This window comes from Rhopalosiphum padi, chromosome 2, assembly GCF_020882245.1.
Source record: "Rhopalosiphum padi isolate XX-2018 chromosome 2, ASM2088224v1, whole genome shotgun sequence".
NCBI classification, from domain to species: Eukaryota; Metazoa; Arthropoda; class Insecta; order Hemiptera; family Aphididae; genus Rhopalosiphum; species Rhopalosiphum padi.
The window spans coordinates 64544066-64564055 of record NC_083598.1 but is presented as its reverse complement, the minus strand read 5'-3'; the positions used below and the strand labels follow the sequence as shown (position 1 = coordinate 64564055).

Here is a 19990-nt window from a genome sequence, read left to right as displayed (position 1 = left end):
GGGGCGTGGTCGAGATCGCTGACTTAAAATTCGAATTAAAAAAATACTTAACAAAATGAATGTAGGTAATTTCGTTAGTGTATTATATATAATTTATAATAATATTACGATGATGATGTCTGACCCCGCGCGTCCTAATTGATTTATATTTATTTTATTCGGTTTCCAACTATTTGGTTACCACACCAAAAAAACGTTACTTACGGTTTTTTTTTTCAAATAGATTGTGGTGTACGCGGGGTATGTCAAGGCAGTGGTGCGAATACATTGGTGATGATTGATAACCAGAAATGCCGTCACCGATACCAGTACAATCGTCCTCGCCAACAGGTGGAGGCCTAGTGGACCGTGCCGCCGGATGGACAACAGACACACCGCCCGAAACAAACAGCGCAGCGATTAGCAGCAACGCCGCCACCGCCGCAGCAGTTGTCGTGGCTGACATGAGTCCAGAAGAAGAGCAGTCAAGCTCGCCGGTGACGGGCGTGATCGCCGGCCGGGACGACGAGGAGCGCCGGCTGACCTCGCCACCGTCGGGTAGTAAATTCGACTCGGTGGCCAGCAAACCGGACGCCGAGTCCGAGTCGTGGGCGAACAGCAGCGACGTGGAAAAGTTCGATGGCAAGATCGTGTACAACCCGGACGGGTCGGCGTACATAATTGAGGATAACAGTGAGCTGAGCGAAGATGATGGCGTCGACCTTCCGTCCGAGCTCCTCGGATCCGGAAGTATCGTGGACGGCCGAGGCGTGAACTTGTCGCAAGCCGAGGTATTCCCACAGATCGCTAACGCGTTCTACGTGTCCCGGGCCAACTACGGGGACCTGTATGAGCAGCAACAACAGCAGCAGACTAACAGTGCACCCGCCGCCGCGGCCCTTAACAGGGTGTTCCAAGACAAAAAGATAGTTCCTGAAGTGCCGGTGATGCACAGCTACAGGGTGTATACTGTCCGTGATAAGGCGGGCGCGTCAGATAACCGAACGCCGCCGTTGTCCAATGACTGTTCGACGGTACCTGTCAAGCCGATACTCATGTGCTTCATATGCAAACTGTCGTTTGGGTACGCAAAGTCTTTCGTAGCACACGCCACCGGTGAACATGGTGTCACGCTTCAGGAGGATGAGTACAACATACTTGGTCACAAGAACGCGTCAGCCATCGTGCAATGCGTGGGCAAAGAAAAAGAGCCGTTGGTATCGTTCCTCGAGCCTTTGGCCCTGCCCGCAAACAAAGCTCATACTCGGACCGCGTCCCCGTCCCAGTCGTCGTCGTCGTCGTCGCCGAACGCCGCTCACAAAGTTCCTAATGCGTTTATTAATGACGGTAATCGTTCCTCCTCCTCCGACGGCGGTGGCGGCAGCGGTGGCGACCAGAAAGGTTGCCCGGAAAGCCTGGTGGTGCACAGGCGCAACTCCACGCCGCCCACCTCTTCTCCGAGCGTCAATACAGTTCCTGAGACGTCCGTCTCCCTACCTCAATCTGGTAGTCCTAGAAGTAATGTTAACTCGTTTAGTATAAGTAAAAACAATAATTGTAGTAATAAAGCCGCCGCCTCTGCAACTGGCAGTAGGTCCAATATGTACGATTGTATCATGGACCTGACCAGGAAGAGTCCAATATCTGCGTTGGCCGTATCGTCAGGCACGTCAGCCCGGAGCAACAGCGCATCGCCGGGTGCTAGCCCGTCGCCGGGCACCACACTCAGCCCGCAACTCATATCGGGAAATGCCCCGTTATCGTATCCACAACCACCGCCCAACTTCATGACCGGCACTACGATTGGTGTGTGTCCAGATCACATGAACGGTAGGCCAAGTGGAGTGGACTGTGCCAGATGTGAGCTCATTTTAAGTTCCTCGAGACTAGGTGGCGTTGGTGGGTCGCTAGTCGGTATGCACTCTAGAAATTCGTGTAAAACGCTTAAATGCCCTAAATGCAATTGGCACTACAAATACCAAGAGACACTAGAAATACACATGAAAGAAAAACACCCCGAATCCGAGACGTCGTGCGTGTATTGTATTGCCGGTCAACCGCATCCGCGGTTGGCTAGGGGTGAGACGTACACGTGTGGTTACAAACCGTATCGTTGCGAAGTGTGCAACTACTCGACGACTACTAAAGGCAACCTAAGCATACACATGCAATCCGACAAACATTTAAACAACATGCAAGAGTTACAAAACGGTGGTGTTGCCGGAAATGAAATGCAAAGGCACCAGGCTTCGTCGCCGTCTCAGCACCCAAAACAGTCTTCAGCCATGAGCCCGGGGTCGACGAGCAGCCAACATCCAGCCATGAACAGCCCAATGATTAATCAGAAGCCCAAACCTACGTTTAGGTGCGAGGTGTGCAACTATGAGACTAACGTAGCCCGAAACCTTCGCATACACATGACCAGCGAGAAGCATACACACAACATCATGGTTTTGCAGCAAAGCGTCAAACATATGCAGACACTCAACGCTCTACAGACGCATCACCAACAGCAGATGAACTTCGAGTCGCTAATGCACTTTCATCCGGGGCTCACGCTACCCGGAGACAAGCCACCGCCGCACACCGAAGCAGCACTCGCCGACATGGCTTATAACCAGGCGTTACTCATACAAATGATGACCGGTGGACAAATGCCGCCACATTTCGCGGGTGACGTGTCTCCTCACGTCGACACCGACATCGGACTGAACCCAGAGACCATGGAACCACCGCCCGAGCCGGTGGACAAAAATCCAAACTTCATGTTCCAGTGCAGTACGTGTAGCACTTTCGTCACGGACTCGTTGGAGACGCTATCGCATCACTTGTCCACCGACCGGACCAAAGTACGCGAACAAGAAATACTCACTGTGGTGGCTGGAAACTACATATGCAACCTATGCACGTACAAGACAAACCTGAAGGCAAACTTTCAGCTACATTGCAAGACCGACAAACATTTACAGAGGCTGCAGCACGTCAACCATGTGAAAGAAGGCGGGCCGCAGAACGAGTGGAAGCTCAAGTACATGTCGTCGCCCGGTGGCGTCCAAGTGAGGTGCAATGCGTGCGATTACTATACAAACAGCACGCACAAGCTACAACTTCACTGTTCCGGACAAAGGCACGAGGCCGCCTCGCTGTTGTTCCGGTATCTGCGGGACAACGACGCCGGTGAAGCTTCTGTCTATCATTGTTTGCTGTGCGAGTTCTCTAGCAAAGATAAATTACCACTATTGCAACACGTCAGGACCGTGAAACACATGCAAATGGAGCAGCTGCACCAAATGCAAAGGCGGTCCGATGGCAAAGACATACAAACTGACATTAACATGGTGTTCCAAGTGACCAGTGCTCCGCAAACGTCTATGTCTGTAGATAGCGACCAAGAACAAGGTAAGTCGTTATATGCGTAATAATATAGTTATTAATTGTAGATTATACAACAAAAAATATTTTTAATGATTTTGATCGTCAATGGTAATAAAAACGCGTAGGTAATCATTAAATTTCATATTTATTTATTGTTATCAAAATTACGTAGAAATAAAAAATCGTGTCGAATATTAATTAATTCGTATAAAATATGTTTAGGTATTTCAGAATATAAAAATAATTAATTTTAATTTTAAATTTTTTTATACAGTAGCATTATTGATATTTTGCTGATTGTGTTATAAATAATTATTCATATCAATTAATACGGTTTTGTAGAAAATAATCTGTGCATTTATTATACCTATGATGCAAAGTACAGTACGCGTCTCGTTTATATTATAGTACGTTAATATAAAAATTATAGTTATTTTAAAATAATAAAATTATACAATATTAATTAGTAATTAAATTTAGAATAGAATCCACTTATTAAAATTACTGTGTAATTTTGTTGTTACAAAACTATTCGTTTTAAAGTAATAAATTATTTTTTCGTTAAGTAATATTTCGCTTGGTATTTTTTCGCAGCACGATGACGAACATTTAATGACTGAAATATACGTTTTTGTGTAATTGAGATAATTAATTTAAGTTAGGCAATTTATGGAAAGAATTAATTATACAACGACACGGAAAAAACCATTGATCAATTGAAATTTGTAGTTTATGTATTAATATTGATTTGTTATAAGTAAATAATAATTTATACTCGTTTGTTATACTTTCTGTGTAAATATTTTTGAATTGAGTCGTGCTAGTTCTATCCACAGTAAACAATATCTCATATTAAATCCCCATTGACAATCAGACTTAAGTGAATGTAAATCATTACCGTATTGTACGTTTAATTATCAGACAGCACAAAGACCTCTGAACGTGAAGACGCGTATCATTGTGTGCCATTTACGGAATAAAGAATTGATCTCATTGGTTGAGAACTTCATGATGATTATTAAATCTCTTCAATTCTTTTATAGGTTAATTTCTATTAAAGTAATAAAAAATAAAAAAAAAAAAAAAAACACGAAATGAAGTTTTGATAATAATTGCATTAATTAGTCAACATTAAGTTCCACCTCACAATGACATGACATAAACCGTTGCGTCTTTATTTTTCTATTCTTTAATGTTATTTTTCCTGAACACTTGATTACATTTTAAATTATCTTTAATTGTATAAAAGTGACGGGTTGTACGGTAACAAAAATCTTATTCTTGTTGCTCACTCATTCAAAGTATGGTACGCCCATTGTTGCTTTCATACTCCGTTGACTTCGGTTCCCACAACGCCGCCTTAATACAGTTAATACTTAATATAGTAGGATATAGATTTTATATAAATGTTTTTTTTTCATTTTATTTTTAGATCGCGAAAACAAAGGAGACAACGAAAGTCCTAATATGTCTATGGACGCAATGAAAGCAGAAAGTTCCGAACAGTTCGAATTGGACTCTAATCTCAACTCACCAAAAATTACCGAAGGTCAAGAACAACTGACTCCAACCGACCAAAAGAAAAATGAATTGTACTGTCCACTTTGTCAAGATGTTTTCGAAGATTTAATTAATTTTGAAAAACATTTAATGAATATTCATAGTGTAAACTCCGAAGGTCTCCAACGGTTGCTGAGCTTAGTCAACCAATCACATTGGTTGAACTCATCAAAATCTTCACAGCAGAGTCCTCCTCATACTTCAACTAGTCCACCGTCGCCCGACTTAGACAAATCAATTGAAAAATCTGACGAAATACAAGATCAAGATACTGACGAAAATAAATGTCCAACATGTCAAAAAGTGTGCAAAAATATTGATGATTTATGTCAACATCAAAACGATACCGGCCATGTCGAAATTAAACAGACGCCAAACGGACCGGGATACCTGTGCTGGAAAAAAGGTTGCAACCTGTATTTTACTACAGTGCAAAATTTACATATTCATTTCCGTGAAGTGCACGCTGGACAACAAAACATTCTTGTGTCCGAAAAACATGTTTACAAATACAGATGCAATCAGTGTAGTTTAGCGTTCAAAACACTTGACAAATTGCAAGCGCATTCTCAGTATCACGCCATAAGAGATCTGACGAAGTGCATATTGTGCAGACGTAGTTTCAGGACTGTTGCTACTTTTCAAAAACACTTACAAACCGCCCATCCAGATCTAGCGCAAGCTGATCTTGAAGCGTTGAAGCAAAACTCCATGCTCCAGTTCGAACAGTCGGCAGACGAAAAAATGGAAATCGACGAGTCCGTCGACGACGAAGAAGAAAAGGACGAAGAACCTGAATGTGACAACAGTGACGATTCGATCGCGTTTAAGCAACAGCAGTTGATTGAAGATTACATGAACGGACAGACACTAGCTGAAGACGGGTACAATGATTCAGAAAGAAAGTACAAGTGTCACAGGTGTAAAGTGGCATTCACCAATCAGAAGTACCTAACGCATCACAACAAAACGCTTTTGCATCGCAAGGGTGAAAAACAGACTTATCCTATGGAAAAATATCTCGACCCCAACCGGCCGTTTAAGTGTGAGGTGTGCAAAGAGTCGTTCACACAGAAAAATATACTTTTAGTGCACTATAACTCTGTTCTTCATTTACACAAGCTGAAGCGATCCATGCAAGAGCAACAGCAACAATTAAACAACAATAACACACCAATCGTATCAAACAACTCATCTTTCGCCGCCGTGAATGCGTCTAAGACATCGGGTTCAACGTCGGAAGACGACGACAAAAAACCGTACAAGTGCAACATATGCAAAGTCGCTTACACGCAAGGCTCGACATTGGACATTCATATGAGGTCAGTCTTGCACCAGACTAGAGCTTCAAAGCTGCACGATCTCGCGTTGGCTGGACAGGTAGACTTGACCAAACCAATAATCGAGCAACCGGAACAGGGCAGTAGACCACCATCACAAAACCGACAGGACGCCGAAAGCCAAGCATCCAGCAAAGATGAACAACAACAACCATTACAACTACAACAACAACAACAACAACAACCACAACCACAACCACAAAACCACCACCAAAAAGGCAACCAGCTGAGTTGTCAACGGTGCAATGCTTTGTTTTCGAATCAAGATCAACTTAACACTCATCAACAGCTGTACTGTATGTTTGGAACTCCGATGAATATGTTGCCAATGAATCCTACACTAGCGTTTGCGGCCAATAATTTGAGTGCTGCCGTGCAGGGTCCAAAATCGCCGTCGCAGCAGATAACGCTGACCGAAGAACAGCTGTTAAAAGTGCCATTGGCACTCCAAGGCAAGAAGCACTCACACATGTACAAACTTTTGGAGAGCTATGGGTTCGATCTGGTGATGCAGTTCAACGAAAACCATCAGAAGCGGAAGGAAAATGAAAAGTTACTACAAGAGCTCACCGCCCAAATAGAAATGGAACAGCAGGCGAACGCTGTCAAAGAGGAAATAAATGAAATAAATGAAGAAGATACCGGTGACTTACCAGAAGTTGCTAAGTCGACATGCGTGCATTGTAACAAGGAGTTCTCTAGCGTGTGGGTACTTAAAGCTCACTGTGAAGAAGTACACAAGGATCTAGTACCTTTCGATTTTCTTGAAAAGTACGCCAAACAGATTAAATGCGAAATAGAAAAGAAAGGCAACGAACCACCGACTGTCAACACAACCATGTCATTGCCGTCATCAACATCTGTGTCTACCACTACTACGCCGACGGCCAGGATCGGTTCGCCGTCCGAGGATGTGTCCGTGAAGACAGAAAACGAACAAGACATCGAAGCACAAACAGAAAATGCCGATTACATGTCTAACGCGGCCACATCGTCGACTGGTGAACCGTCCAACGTTAACATGTCTGGTGTACCACCGAACATCCCTCTATCGGTCGCGCAACACTTAAATGAAATGCAAGCGGCATTCAACGCGATGGCCGCCTCACAACTAACTCAACAACTACAACAGTTTAATCCTATGATGGTAGCTAGTATGGCCGGTCTCGGCATGGGGCTGCCTTTAGGCCTCAACATGCAAGCGCTCGCCGCTATGAATCTTCAACCGCCGTTGGTTCCGATGATGATGCCGCCACCAAATTTCGAATCCATTATGAGTTCGCAACAAAATACGATTTTCCAACAACAGCCCAACTCCATAGACCCGACTGGAATACTGGCTAAACAACAACAATTACTCCAACAACAGCAACAAGTGGTTAGTACTGATTTTGATTAATGTATACTCTTAGAGCGTTTAGAGTGAAATATAACTCATTATATTTAAATCTATATACATTATATAAAATGTAAATATAAAATGAAAAACATATAATATAAAAAATGATGATATATTATCTATAGGTAGAATAATATTTTAATTAGTTTCAATACCATAATAAAAAAAATTTAAAGATACATATTAAAATATTATAATATAAAACTAAAAATATATTTCTATTTACAAATAAAATTATTAATTTAATGTATTTAATTATAAAATATACATTATATATATATATATATATATATACATATAATATATATATATATATACATATAATATAAAATATGTGTTGAATTATAATAGTTGTATATAATATATAACAGTCATTATTGTAAAATATTACAAATATTACAATATATATATATATTGTATAATGTTTATTCATTTAATAAAAATTTAAACGGTGTAATATATACAAATAAAAATTAAATAGTAGTAATAATCATTAAATTAAACAATTTCAACATTTTTATAAAAATATTTGTTCATGGGAATTTTATATTTATTTATTTAATAATAATAATAATAATATAATTATAATAATGATTATTATTATTATATTAGAAGACATTATATATATCTAATTTTTTTTTATTAAATTAAAAATGTATGAAATCTGGAAATAAAATAAAATATTTATTATTTAATAATTATTACGCATTTTTCATGTTAATAAATGAGTTCATTATCATGTATCATTTATCATCTTAATGAGTTATTTTTAAATTAAATTAAATAATAATTAGCAATTATTAATATAGCGTTCTCTCGTAACATATTACGAAAAATAATTTTTAAATGGTATATTTTATATGATGCATAAACGCTATCAAATATTTATAATATATTAATTATTATATTATTATAAAGTATTGTATTTTATAGTTCATTTTTTTGCATGTGAAATAAACGGTATAGCTAAATTAAAATAAATTCATTACACTTCGATATGCAACGGCATGGAAATTATTATAAAAAAAATAATAATATATATTATAGATATATTTAATAATAGAAAACAATATGAAACTATTATTTTATTTTTCACAATAGGTTTATTATTATAATTTTTTTTTTATTTTAATCTATAGGTACAACGCTTATTATTTTTTACTACCTATATTTTTAATTTTAATTTTCATGCTTGAACCATGTTGCGTCATTAATTTCTCATAGAGCATTTTATGTTTAAGCAATGGTTAGGTATTTTATTATTAGTGTTTTATTGTCATGGTTTAATTTTTTACAGCAACAAAATTCGCAACAAAAACGAGCGAGGACACGCATCACTGATGATCAATTGAAAATCCTACGTGCTCACTTTGACATAAACAATTCTCCATCTGAAGATCAAATTCAAGAAATGGCTAGCCAAAGTGGTCTTCCACCCAAAGTCATCAAACATTGGTTTAGAAATACATTGTTTAAGGAAAGACAGAGAAATAAAGATTCTCCGTACAATTTCAATAATCCACCATCGACTACATTAAATTTGGAAGAATACGAGAAAACTGGGGAGGCGAAAGTGATGCCTCTCACTCAACCGATACCAATAATCGAAAACACTGACGTCATCGTCATAAAAGAAGCACCCAAGACACCTACATTCGCGAAAAAGAAGCCCTTACAGACCAGCACTCCAAATAATAACACCGTTGTGCGAGCACAAAGCCAAACGCCCACATTTCCACAACAACAGACATTTGCTCAAAACTTTTCGAGACCGTTCACCACACAACCGATGGAGTCTCCAGTGAAGATGGAATCACAAGTCAAACCAGAACTGAAAGATGCCGAAACCAGTCAACCTGAAACGAAATTTCCATGGGGCAATCCCGAGTCTCCGTCCAAACGTAGAGATTCGGTTGAAGAAAAACAAAACCTGTACCTCCATCACGACAGAGGGTCTCCTCTTGATTTAAATGCGGCCGAAAATCTCACTTTGTCCTCGATACTCACTTCTCAACATCAAGAAATAAATATGTCAAATGCGATTTCTACCAGCAATATGCTACCACCGAAAATATCTGCATCGAGTTTTACATCACCGCCACAAATGTCGGTAACCACACAATCTGGCCCGAGGAGCATTAGCCCGGGTAGATCTCCTAATTCATCCGATGGGTTCCCGCATTCAATTATGATGAACCAGAGTAGCGGTGGTTCCGGTGGTTCTACTTCATCTGGTAAACGGGCAAATAGAACTCGTTTTACAGATTGTCAGATCAAAGTGCTTCAAGAGTTCTTTGAAAACAACGCCTATCCAAAAGACGATGACCTCGAGTATCTATCTAAATTGCTGAACTTGAGTCCCAGAGTGATTGTCGTGTGGTTCCAAAACGCTCGTCAAAAAGCTAGAAAAGTTTACGAAAATCAGCCAGCTGTAGAACCTGCACCAGGTATTGTTGAGGAGGGATCAAATCGATTTCAAAGAACACCTGGTTTGAACTATCAGTGTAATAAATGCCTGTTAGTGTTCCAGAGATATTATGAACTTATTAGACATCAGAAGACGCACTGTTTCAAAGAAGAGGACGCTAAAAGATCAGCTCAAGCTCAAGCAGCGGCCGCCCACATTGCAGCTGCATTGAGCTCCGAAGATTCCAACTCGAGCACTGTAGAAAATCATCAAGGACAAAGCGCCAATTCTAATCCGATGACTCCAAATCCGACGCCGACTCCGAGTTTGACGTATCCGACGTCACCGATTCAAACATCATCTTCGCATGACAAAGAAAATGTTTACAACTGTGAACACTGTAATTCGGTATTCACAAAACTTGACCAGTGGAAAGAACATCAACAAGTCCATTTAATGAACCCAAATTTGTTTCCTACCTATCATCCAGAGAGCGCTTTCGGAATTTTACAACAACAGGCACAATTACACCAACAACAACAGCAGCTCCAACAACAACAATCTCAGTCACAGCAGATGAGTGGCACTTCTGAAATGAACGCTAACCCTACATCGTTAATTTTGTCCATGATGCAACAGAATAATAAAAGGTCATTTGATGAATTTGACGATCATAGTGATAAAGAAACCGAGTTCACAAAAGACAAACGCTTGAGGACCACTATTTTACCTGAACAGTTGGATTATTTGTATCAAAAATATCAAATCGAAAGTAATCCATCTAGAAAGATGTTAGAAAGTATTGCGCAAGAAGTGGGCCTAAAGAAACGCGTGGTCCAAGTGTGGTTCCAAAATACTAGGGCCAGAGAACGAAAAGGTCAGTTTAGAGCTCATTCGCAAGCGATCAATAAGAGATGTCCTTTCTGTTCTGCCATTTTCAAAATCAAATCGGCGTTAGAATCGCATTTGCAGACCAAACACCCGGAACAGTGTTCCAGGGGATACATCAACGTAGACAACATTCCGGATGAAGATGTCAGTATGGATTCGTTTGCATCGTCCCAAATGAGCGAAATTGGGCAAAAGAACCAGACGTATGCGCCGAACCCATATTATCAGAATGCGGATGACGTGGAAAACTTGGGTAAAATGTACCAAGAGTCATTGAAAAGATACATGGAGGAAATGCAACAGTCAAGCATGCAGAATGGCGTTCTGTCCGAGGGTGGTGAGAAAACCAAACCAGAGGGAGACAGTCCGCTGGATCTGAGCAAACCTGTGGATTTACGTATGGATCAAGAACAGGACGATGACGAAGACAGCATGTCAGAGTGCACGGATATTATGGACGACGAAAGTCCAGCGTCACCGGCGTCGAGCACTCAAAGCGGTCAGCAGAGGGTGAACGCTCCAGGTGGCAGCAGTAGCAGTCAAAACAAACGATACCGGACGCAAATGAGCAACGTGCAGGTGAAAGTAATGAAAGCACTGTTTGATGACTACAAAACCCCGACGATGGGTGAGTGCGAGATGCTAGGTCGTGAAATCGGCTTGGCAAAGCGCGTGGTTCAGGTGTGGTTCCAGAACGCACGGGCCAAGGAGAAGAAGTACAAGTTGCAAACGAAGCAGAACCAAGAACTGACCGGGCCACCGGACGAGTGCAAATATTGTCGATTCAAATACACACACAAGTACTCCGTCCAGGACCACATATTCACCAGCCGGCACATCGCACTGGTAAAGCAGCACGTGGAGAGCCGCATGTCGGTGTCTGACATGTCGGGCAACTGCAGTGACGGCGATTTCACGGTGCCGTCCACCCCAGGCGACCCGCACAACAACAACCTGCCCAACCAGCAAGTCAACCAGCTGCAGATGCTCCAACTGGCCGGGCTCATTGGCCAGTCACCCGTTGCGCAGGCCGTGGCCATGGCCACCATAGCGAAGCTGGATGGCAAGGACCAGTCGCAGATGACCGCCGAGGAGCTGGCCTTGTTGCCGCACCTATACAACTTGGGCGTGAGTTTCCAGCAAGGATTCATGCACCCGGGCACAGCCATGATGACGTCGCCAGGTCAGTAGTCATAAATCAGTGTTATAATTAGTATTAGTATTAGTATTATTATCGGTAGTATGATACGTATAGTGTTCTATTCGTACGCGAATTATTATGCCCTACCAACACAAAAACTCTCCGTAGTCCATAATAACTGCTATCACAAGTGATTTAACACAATGCCTTCATGTATTGGAGACAAACTGTCATACGTACTCGGGTAACGACATTCGTGGTCTGAGAAAACGTGACGTGACGGACAGCTATAATGCCTACAGGGGTGTGACCAAAAACAAAATCAATTTCATTTGGCGTGCAAATTGTATGCTGTTTGCAGTGTGTGATGCGTAAGCCACACACCGCGCCAACTAGATACCTTATTATTATTATTATTATTTGGGGACCTCGAGTGAGAGAGAACATTAAACCCGAAAGAACGCGTGAGTGGTATATAAATGAGAAAATACGCAACATATACACATTTGTGTATACAAATTCTTTCGTGATCCGATTGATATATATATATATATATTATTTTTAATCAAAAGGGTTCCGTATCGAACGTACACCATCTCCGGTGGCGCACACATTGTGCCATGCTGGGATTCGCTTGGGGTACGTTAATATTCTGGAAACAATGTCGAACCGCCGCCGCCGCTCCCCGGCAACGGTGATGTGTGCAAGCGGCGGAGATTATTACAGAAATTCGTTACGTCGAACGTGAAACCGGAGAAAGGAACATCTCCCCGAACAAAAAAAGAATCGAAATAATAGAACGTTTCTATACACTGTATTTATATGTGTGTGTGTGTGTGTATGTGTGAGTGTGATTTTAAAGGATTCCCTGATATTTTGGGCCGGTACGATGTGTGTGTGTGTGTGTGTGTGTATGTGTGAGGTTCGTTTTTCATTGTTATCAGCCCCGTTAAAAATATAAAATTCGAGTGCACTGATTAACGGCGGCCAACCGATCTGATACACATTTCTATATAAATATATATATAATATTATATTATATGTGTTCTATACATTCTGCAGTTGCATGGCGTGTCTTCGGCAGTAGCTTCTCGAGAACAGTTTTCGAGTGCGTCCGTTGGTCGCGTGTTTTTGTCACCCCGATACCGCCCGTATTATATGCGTGAAAAATTAGCGACCACCTGCGAAAGTTACGTTCCCGTCGTCTGTACGTTTTTCGTATGGTTATATTGGCTTTCCACCGCCATACTTCCATAGGGGTGAAATATTAGTTCAAATCGTGTACCTATTACAGTCCCCTGACCCGCACAACGGCAGTTTTTCCCGATTTACTGCCATTATTGCTTGTCGGAGGCGCGCTCGTATCCATAACATTATATTACTGTTTACAAACAAGAAATCGACGAGTGTTAGGTACATAACATTTTTATTTTTCACGATATTATAATATATACAGAGCTTTGCCGCGACATAATATACACTGCTCCGTTATTTTCGCCGCCCGCGCGTCTCGATAACGAACTGTCGACGACATTTTATTTGGTACGTTATGTGTGTGAAAAGATCGAAAAAATGATATATGTTTTACGACCAGTGTACAAAAACGCGGTCGTAGGTAATGCGCGCACACACAAGACCACGGGCCACGACACAATATCACCTCTCCGTGCTACGATAATCGTTCGGAGGTCTTCCTAACCTACTCTAGCATTGGTGGGAATCGCGCGCGCACTCATATATCATCTCGTACATATTATAATATACCTACGACTATGACTCGTCATACATTAATATATTATACATATTATATTATATTGTTTTTATACCATTATTATTATTATTATTAATATTATTTTGCATGCATTATTATTATTATTATTATTTTGCCGTTTGTTTTATGATTTATATTTATTTATTTTTTCTTTTGTTTTGCGCTTTTTTTGTAGGATAGAAATGAGTGATAAATGAGCTATAAAATCGTAAACATTATGTTGTTCTCCAAAAACACAAACACACAGGAGACCTGACGACGACGTTTTTTCACTGTTTTATATTTTGATCGGATTCCGAATGTACACCTTGTAGATATATAAGATAATTTAATTACCTTTCGAGGTTAGTCCTAGGTATAAATTATACCTATTAATTATTTGTATACAAATTGTTAACGCATTAATAATATGTTTTTATCTTTTTGTGATTCATAATTATTGTCTTTTTTAATTTATTATTCAATTAAAAATTATAAAATTGTTTATCCGATTTTAGTATCATAAAGAAAAAAAACAATAATAATAAAATTGACGAATCTGCCGTCAGATATTATACACATAACATTATATACTTTGCCAAGTGTCTGACCCGTATTAGTTATTATTTATTACCTAGACAAAATTGTGATATTTTAGGTTATTTATAATTATTTAGCATTTTGACTATGCTTGTTATTTATTATTTTCTTTTTATCTTTTTTGTAACGTAATTTCAAAGGCTTCGCCTGTATACGCAATACATAAAAGACTACAATATATGTTGCCCATTATTGCCACCCTTGACGACACAGAGAGGGTAAACTAAGCTTTAAGTGATAAAAAAAAAATGGAGGGCCAAAAAAGTATTTTTTTCCTGTTAGTCATCGTCGTGTATACTATGTGCTAGGATATTTTCTCCTTTGTCTCGCTATATTTAAATTTATAATCGAATCTCATCCGGGAGATGTACCAACCCACCAATACCTTCTTCACTGCAAAACGGCGAAGCCCTAATCATAAGACTGTTTGTATAAGCATATATATAACGCAAAAGACATTTTTCATAAAATTTCCTTTTTTTTGGTTTCATCATATTGATTCGATTCCATCATGTCACTTATTTTTTTTTTACACCCATTGTAGAACATTTTTTTAATTAGTTACATTTTTGTGCCTTTCCTTAAACGTTTTTCATAAGAAAAATATTGTTTTTCTTGTTGGTGTACATAAACGCGTTAATGTTAATATTATAAAAATAAATAAATAAATATATATATATATTTATATACATATGTATTTATGTATATAAATAAATATTCATGTATACCTGTATATATTATATTTAAAATTTGTATACTCATATATCATGTTAGTTTTTAGACATAATATAAATATTATATATTCTTAAGTTTATGTTTTGACTGTTAATATTAATTTTAAAAAACAGTCGCTTCGGCGACCGACTCACCGTTGAGCGTTCTACTTGTGTACACCTATTATATATATATATATATACGTATGCAATATAAGTGTAATGTATACCTAATATAAATTGAATATAATCTTATTACGAATAAATGTATACATTATTTATTATTATATGCGTGTGTGTATATAGTATATATATATATATATATATTACAGACTTACATAATATATATATTAATATATATATATATATATATATATATATACAGAGTTTACCTTGGCGATTTGCGTCATTTGTGTTTATGATATTCTGTAATTTTAGATAGGAGTGCATTTTATATATTATAGTTTTTAAAATAATTATGTATTAATTTTATACTTAAAAAAAAAACAAAAAAATAAGCCCTAATAATGGAGGAAAAAAATAATGTCGCATATAACTTGAAGTTATTTTTTACGTTTTGTATAGTTTTATACGTTTTATTATTTCGCGATTTTTATTTATTATGCCTTTTTCGTTTTGTATGTGTACATTATATGATTATTATTATTATTATTATTATTATTTTATTATTATGACTATGATGATGATGATGATTATTTTTTTTTCATACTAGTTAAATGAATGAAAAGGAACAAACGAAATATACTCAATATTAAAAAAATACACATGTGTTTTGTTTTATTTTGCATGATGCCTGCAGCAGTTTTTTGCTTCTTTTTTGTTACGTAGGTAATATTTAATAATATGTATAATTGTTTTTGTTTTTTACGTGACCAATGGCCGTCTCACTGGTAATACAGTATATAATAATAAGTACAAAACGATACTCTAAAGCACATGACGGAAATACATTATGCATTCGTAAATAGTATAATCCGTGTGCTGGCGGTGGACGACGAACCACCCCGTGTGACACACCCGGAGAAAGGGGTCGGACCGCGGCGACGGCTAAGAGTCTTGGGATTGGCTCGTGCTGGGCCCGCGATATTTGCATGACGACACCCGCAAAGGTCCGGCACGGGTCTGCTATTGTTGGCTGTGGCTGGATGGCTGAAATGTATAGAAGGGAAGTTCGTAGGGGTCGCCGTCGCCGCCACCACCACCACCACCGCCGCCGCCGCCGCCACCCGGTTTATAAAAATATAATATTATATTATACACTCCGCAATACTGTATCGTATTCGCGGTGTGTATATTATTGTAATGAGAGCGCGTGTGGTAAAAAAAAAAAAATAATAACAATAATAAATACAAATTATAATAATAACAATTCACCGTCGCAGTAGTGCGGGATGGGTGCGCGCGCGCGAGCGCAATAAACACGAAATTTGCATATCGCGGGGACCCCCCCGGTACAATAATCGTCGTAGTAAACTGTGTAATGTCTTCCTGCTGCGGGCGTGTGTACCTATGCCGTCGACGTTTGTAACGGAAAAACACTCTTTCCGCGGCCGAAGGGGTCGGCCGTACCGGGAAAACCCTCTGTTCGCGACGATTATTCTAATTCATATATTATAATATACGATGGGCATACATTATAATATCGCGGGCTAATAATATTGTAATTTATTTTATTATTATCCGTCGCTAGGTATGTAATAATATGATGGGGCGCTCGTGTTGCGCATTACATTACTATATATTATTATTGTAATGTGTTTGACAATAATAATTATGTATGTGATATTTTATGCATATAATACACGGGAAACGGAGCACAGCGCACGCGCGCAACCAGTTCCGCCGACCCTTATATAGATAGATGCAAAAATGGCGGTCGTTTTCGTTTTCGGGAAAATCGCAGAGAAATGCGTACGGCGGTGGCGTATCAAGCTGAAGACGAAACGCGCGCGTATGATCACGATGTGATGTAGATAATAATATTATGACGACGACGGTGTGGTAATAATAATAATGGTTGCACCGTCGACGACGACGACGACGACGACAATAATAATAACCGGGATAACTGAACCGTGATACTACACTACTATGATGTGTACCTATATAATATATTATCTGCAGGTAGTTAACTGTGTACACGTATATCATACACAGGGCCGCCATAATATTACCTATTACGTGTAATATCACTTTCCTCCCGCGCGCGTGATAGGTACGCTGTGAGTGTGTGTGTGTGTAAAGATAATATTATTTCGTATGCGCGCACGTAGAACTAATCGTTTGTGCGTTACGTCGTCGTGTACCACATCTCGGCGACGGTGTACGGAAACGGGAGGAAAAAAATGTATAACATTAAACGCGCGAGAAAAATTAAAAGAAATAATAAAATAATAAAATATATATAACACGTACCTATAAAACGAACGAGTGGAGGCCGACGAGCGGGAGTCGAGGAGAAAAAAATTATGATTATTATATTATATAACGCTTCCCGCGATCTGTAACGTGGTGTCCGTGGCCGGTGAAAGCGGCGATCGTGTCGTTTTTATAGGCATATTCGTTTTTATTTTTTCCGTCATTTTCCCCGAAATATAATATCGAATAGGTATAATAACAACAACAATAATCGTATTCAAGGATTTCGTCGTCGGCCGGGACAAAAAAACAAAACAATTACGAGACGAGGACTTCTTCTCTGCGTATTAGCCACGGAAGATCGAATAAAATATAATCGTTTCACCGTAAATATGTAACACGGACGATAATAATAATAATATCGACCAACAACACATAGATATATAATAAATATTATATTTAAACACCACTCACGATGTGGTGATTTCTTTCTCTCGGAAACCGTCGGGAATCGAAGTCCGCAATCCCAACCAGCCGGCCTCGTAGATCGAAAAAAATATTAAATACTCAACCTAGGATACGAATAATAGTGTAAAAACACGATTGGAATTTTCCCAAAACTAAACGGATGAAAAAATACGCGCACCGAAGAGAAATCGCGTTAAAACAATAACGTTTGGTCTACTACGGATACCTATATAATAACTACAGCGAGGAGTACGGTTTGAATCGTTTTCCGAACAATGTCTCGTTTTTTGGAAATCTCGCACAGTCGGTCCAGGAGACCGACCGCAGATAGATGTGCCTGCTTATATTGCTGTACTTATTATATATTAAAACAACGAATCTAAATTACAATCGACGGCGGCGGCGATTAATCGGTCAGAAAACCAATCGAGTGGTATAATAATAACGAACCAAAATAAATGAAAATAATAATTACAGATATCAATATACGTACAACAACGCGTAATGGGCTTTCCGCGCGACGAAAACCGCAACGGCCGCCGTACAATATTTTACGTGTGTTGCGGTCGCCGCGGGTAGACAATCATCGCCAGTACTATGTAATACGTGAGAACGACACACACACACATACACACAGCGCTGGACCGACCGTGTTTATTATTATTATTTATTATTACTATAAAAGATCGCGGCCGCCTCGTATTCGTGTGTGCGGGAAATTATAATCTACCGATAAACCCTAATTATTATTACGAGTTCGGTTTCGTTTAAACGAGACCTCTCCGTCTCCACCTCGCGCCTGGTCCATGTACGTATGTATATAATATGTTATAATATTATTATATTCGGTTGTGAGGATTGCGCGCGACCGTACCGCCACCGCCGCCGCCCGGGTAATGGACCGAAATTACACACGTACTTAATGTTTACCGGAGTGATTAGAAATCCGCCGCGGCCGCAGCCGCATTTGGGTTTTCGTCCGCGTCTAATAACAACGTCCGAGCTGGCGCGGGCGAGATAAAAAGCGGACGACGAGTGTGTGTACGGAAATTATATGGAAAAAAAGAATTAAAAATGAAAAAAAAGGTAGTAGACGGAATTTAATTCTACCACCGCCGCCACACTGCCGTCAGATGACTCCGTATTTACTAGTATATACGATTAAAAGTAATAATGATAATAATAATAATAATTTCTCTCTAATGAGCGTCTGCCGGCCGGTCACCATCACGTCAATTATATACGGATATAATATCTCGCACATATATATAGGTACCAATGTTATGTACCTACCTATTGGCTGGCAGGGTGGGTAGGTGTATCGTGCACCGTCGTCGTAAAGCCCGCGAGAATCTCGATTATAATTTCGTTTTTTTTTCCTTTCCCCGGTTTGCCGGAAAGATGAAAAATAAAGATTTTACAAATTTTATAAATAATAATCATCGTCGTGTATAATGACCGTCTTCAGGCTCGTTCGGGACGAACATTTTTCAAGAATTAATTACCTACTGTCGTCTTTCTGTATACGCTATACGACAATTATATACTTATATATAGGCGCGGCGTTTCGTCGTTATTCTATAGTGTTATAGCTTATAATGTAACTTACATTAATACATTATGTACCTACGTGAACAAGTCACAACAATCCGTATAGAAATGTGTCGGGTTCGTAATTGTCCAGAAGACGGATCGGCCAATATTCTGCTTACTGATCGGTATATACTATATAGAAAACAATAAATAAAAAATGTACGATTTAAAAAAATCTACGAATTTTGGAAAATTCCAAAAAATTCAAGTCCTTTTTATGTAAACCGAGAGAAATTAAGAAACTGTATATTATGATCGTGATGTATGCTCAGGTTCCGGTCGGTATATATAGGCTGCAACAGTGCAACACAAAGATATATTGTATCTGTCGCTGCTGCAATAATGATGATACATTATATAACAACACCAACCCCCACCTGCAGGATTTGGTGCTA

General features: G+C 39.3%; 1 protein-coding gene across 5 annotated transcripts in view; it reads left to right on the top strand.

Annotated features, from left to right (window-relative positions):
- Window positions 1-19990, top strand: part of LOC132920381 (zinc finger homeobox protein 4) — a 106400-nt gene that overhangs the window by 36671 nt on the left and 49739 nt on the right. For 3 of the 5 annotated variants that reach the window (XM_060982731.1, XM_060982733.1, XM_060982732.1), the window contains exons 2-4: window positions 224-3378; window positions 4787-7632; window positions 8951-12134. In XM_060982731.1, coding sequence (XP_060838714.1) covers window positions 291-3378; window positions 4787-7632; window positions 8951-12134 — 9118 coding nt within the window. In that variant the 5' untranslated portion in view covers window positions 224-290. Of the gene's footprint in view, window positions 1-223; window positions 3379-4786; window positions 7633-8950; window positions 12135-14038; window positions 14870-19990 lie in introns of those variants that run through there. The other 2 variants (XM_060982734.1, XM_060982735.1) reach the window with 2 other exon arrangements.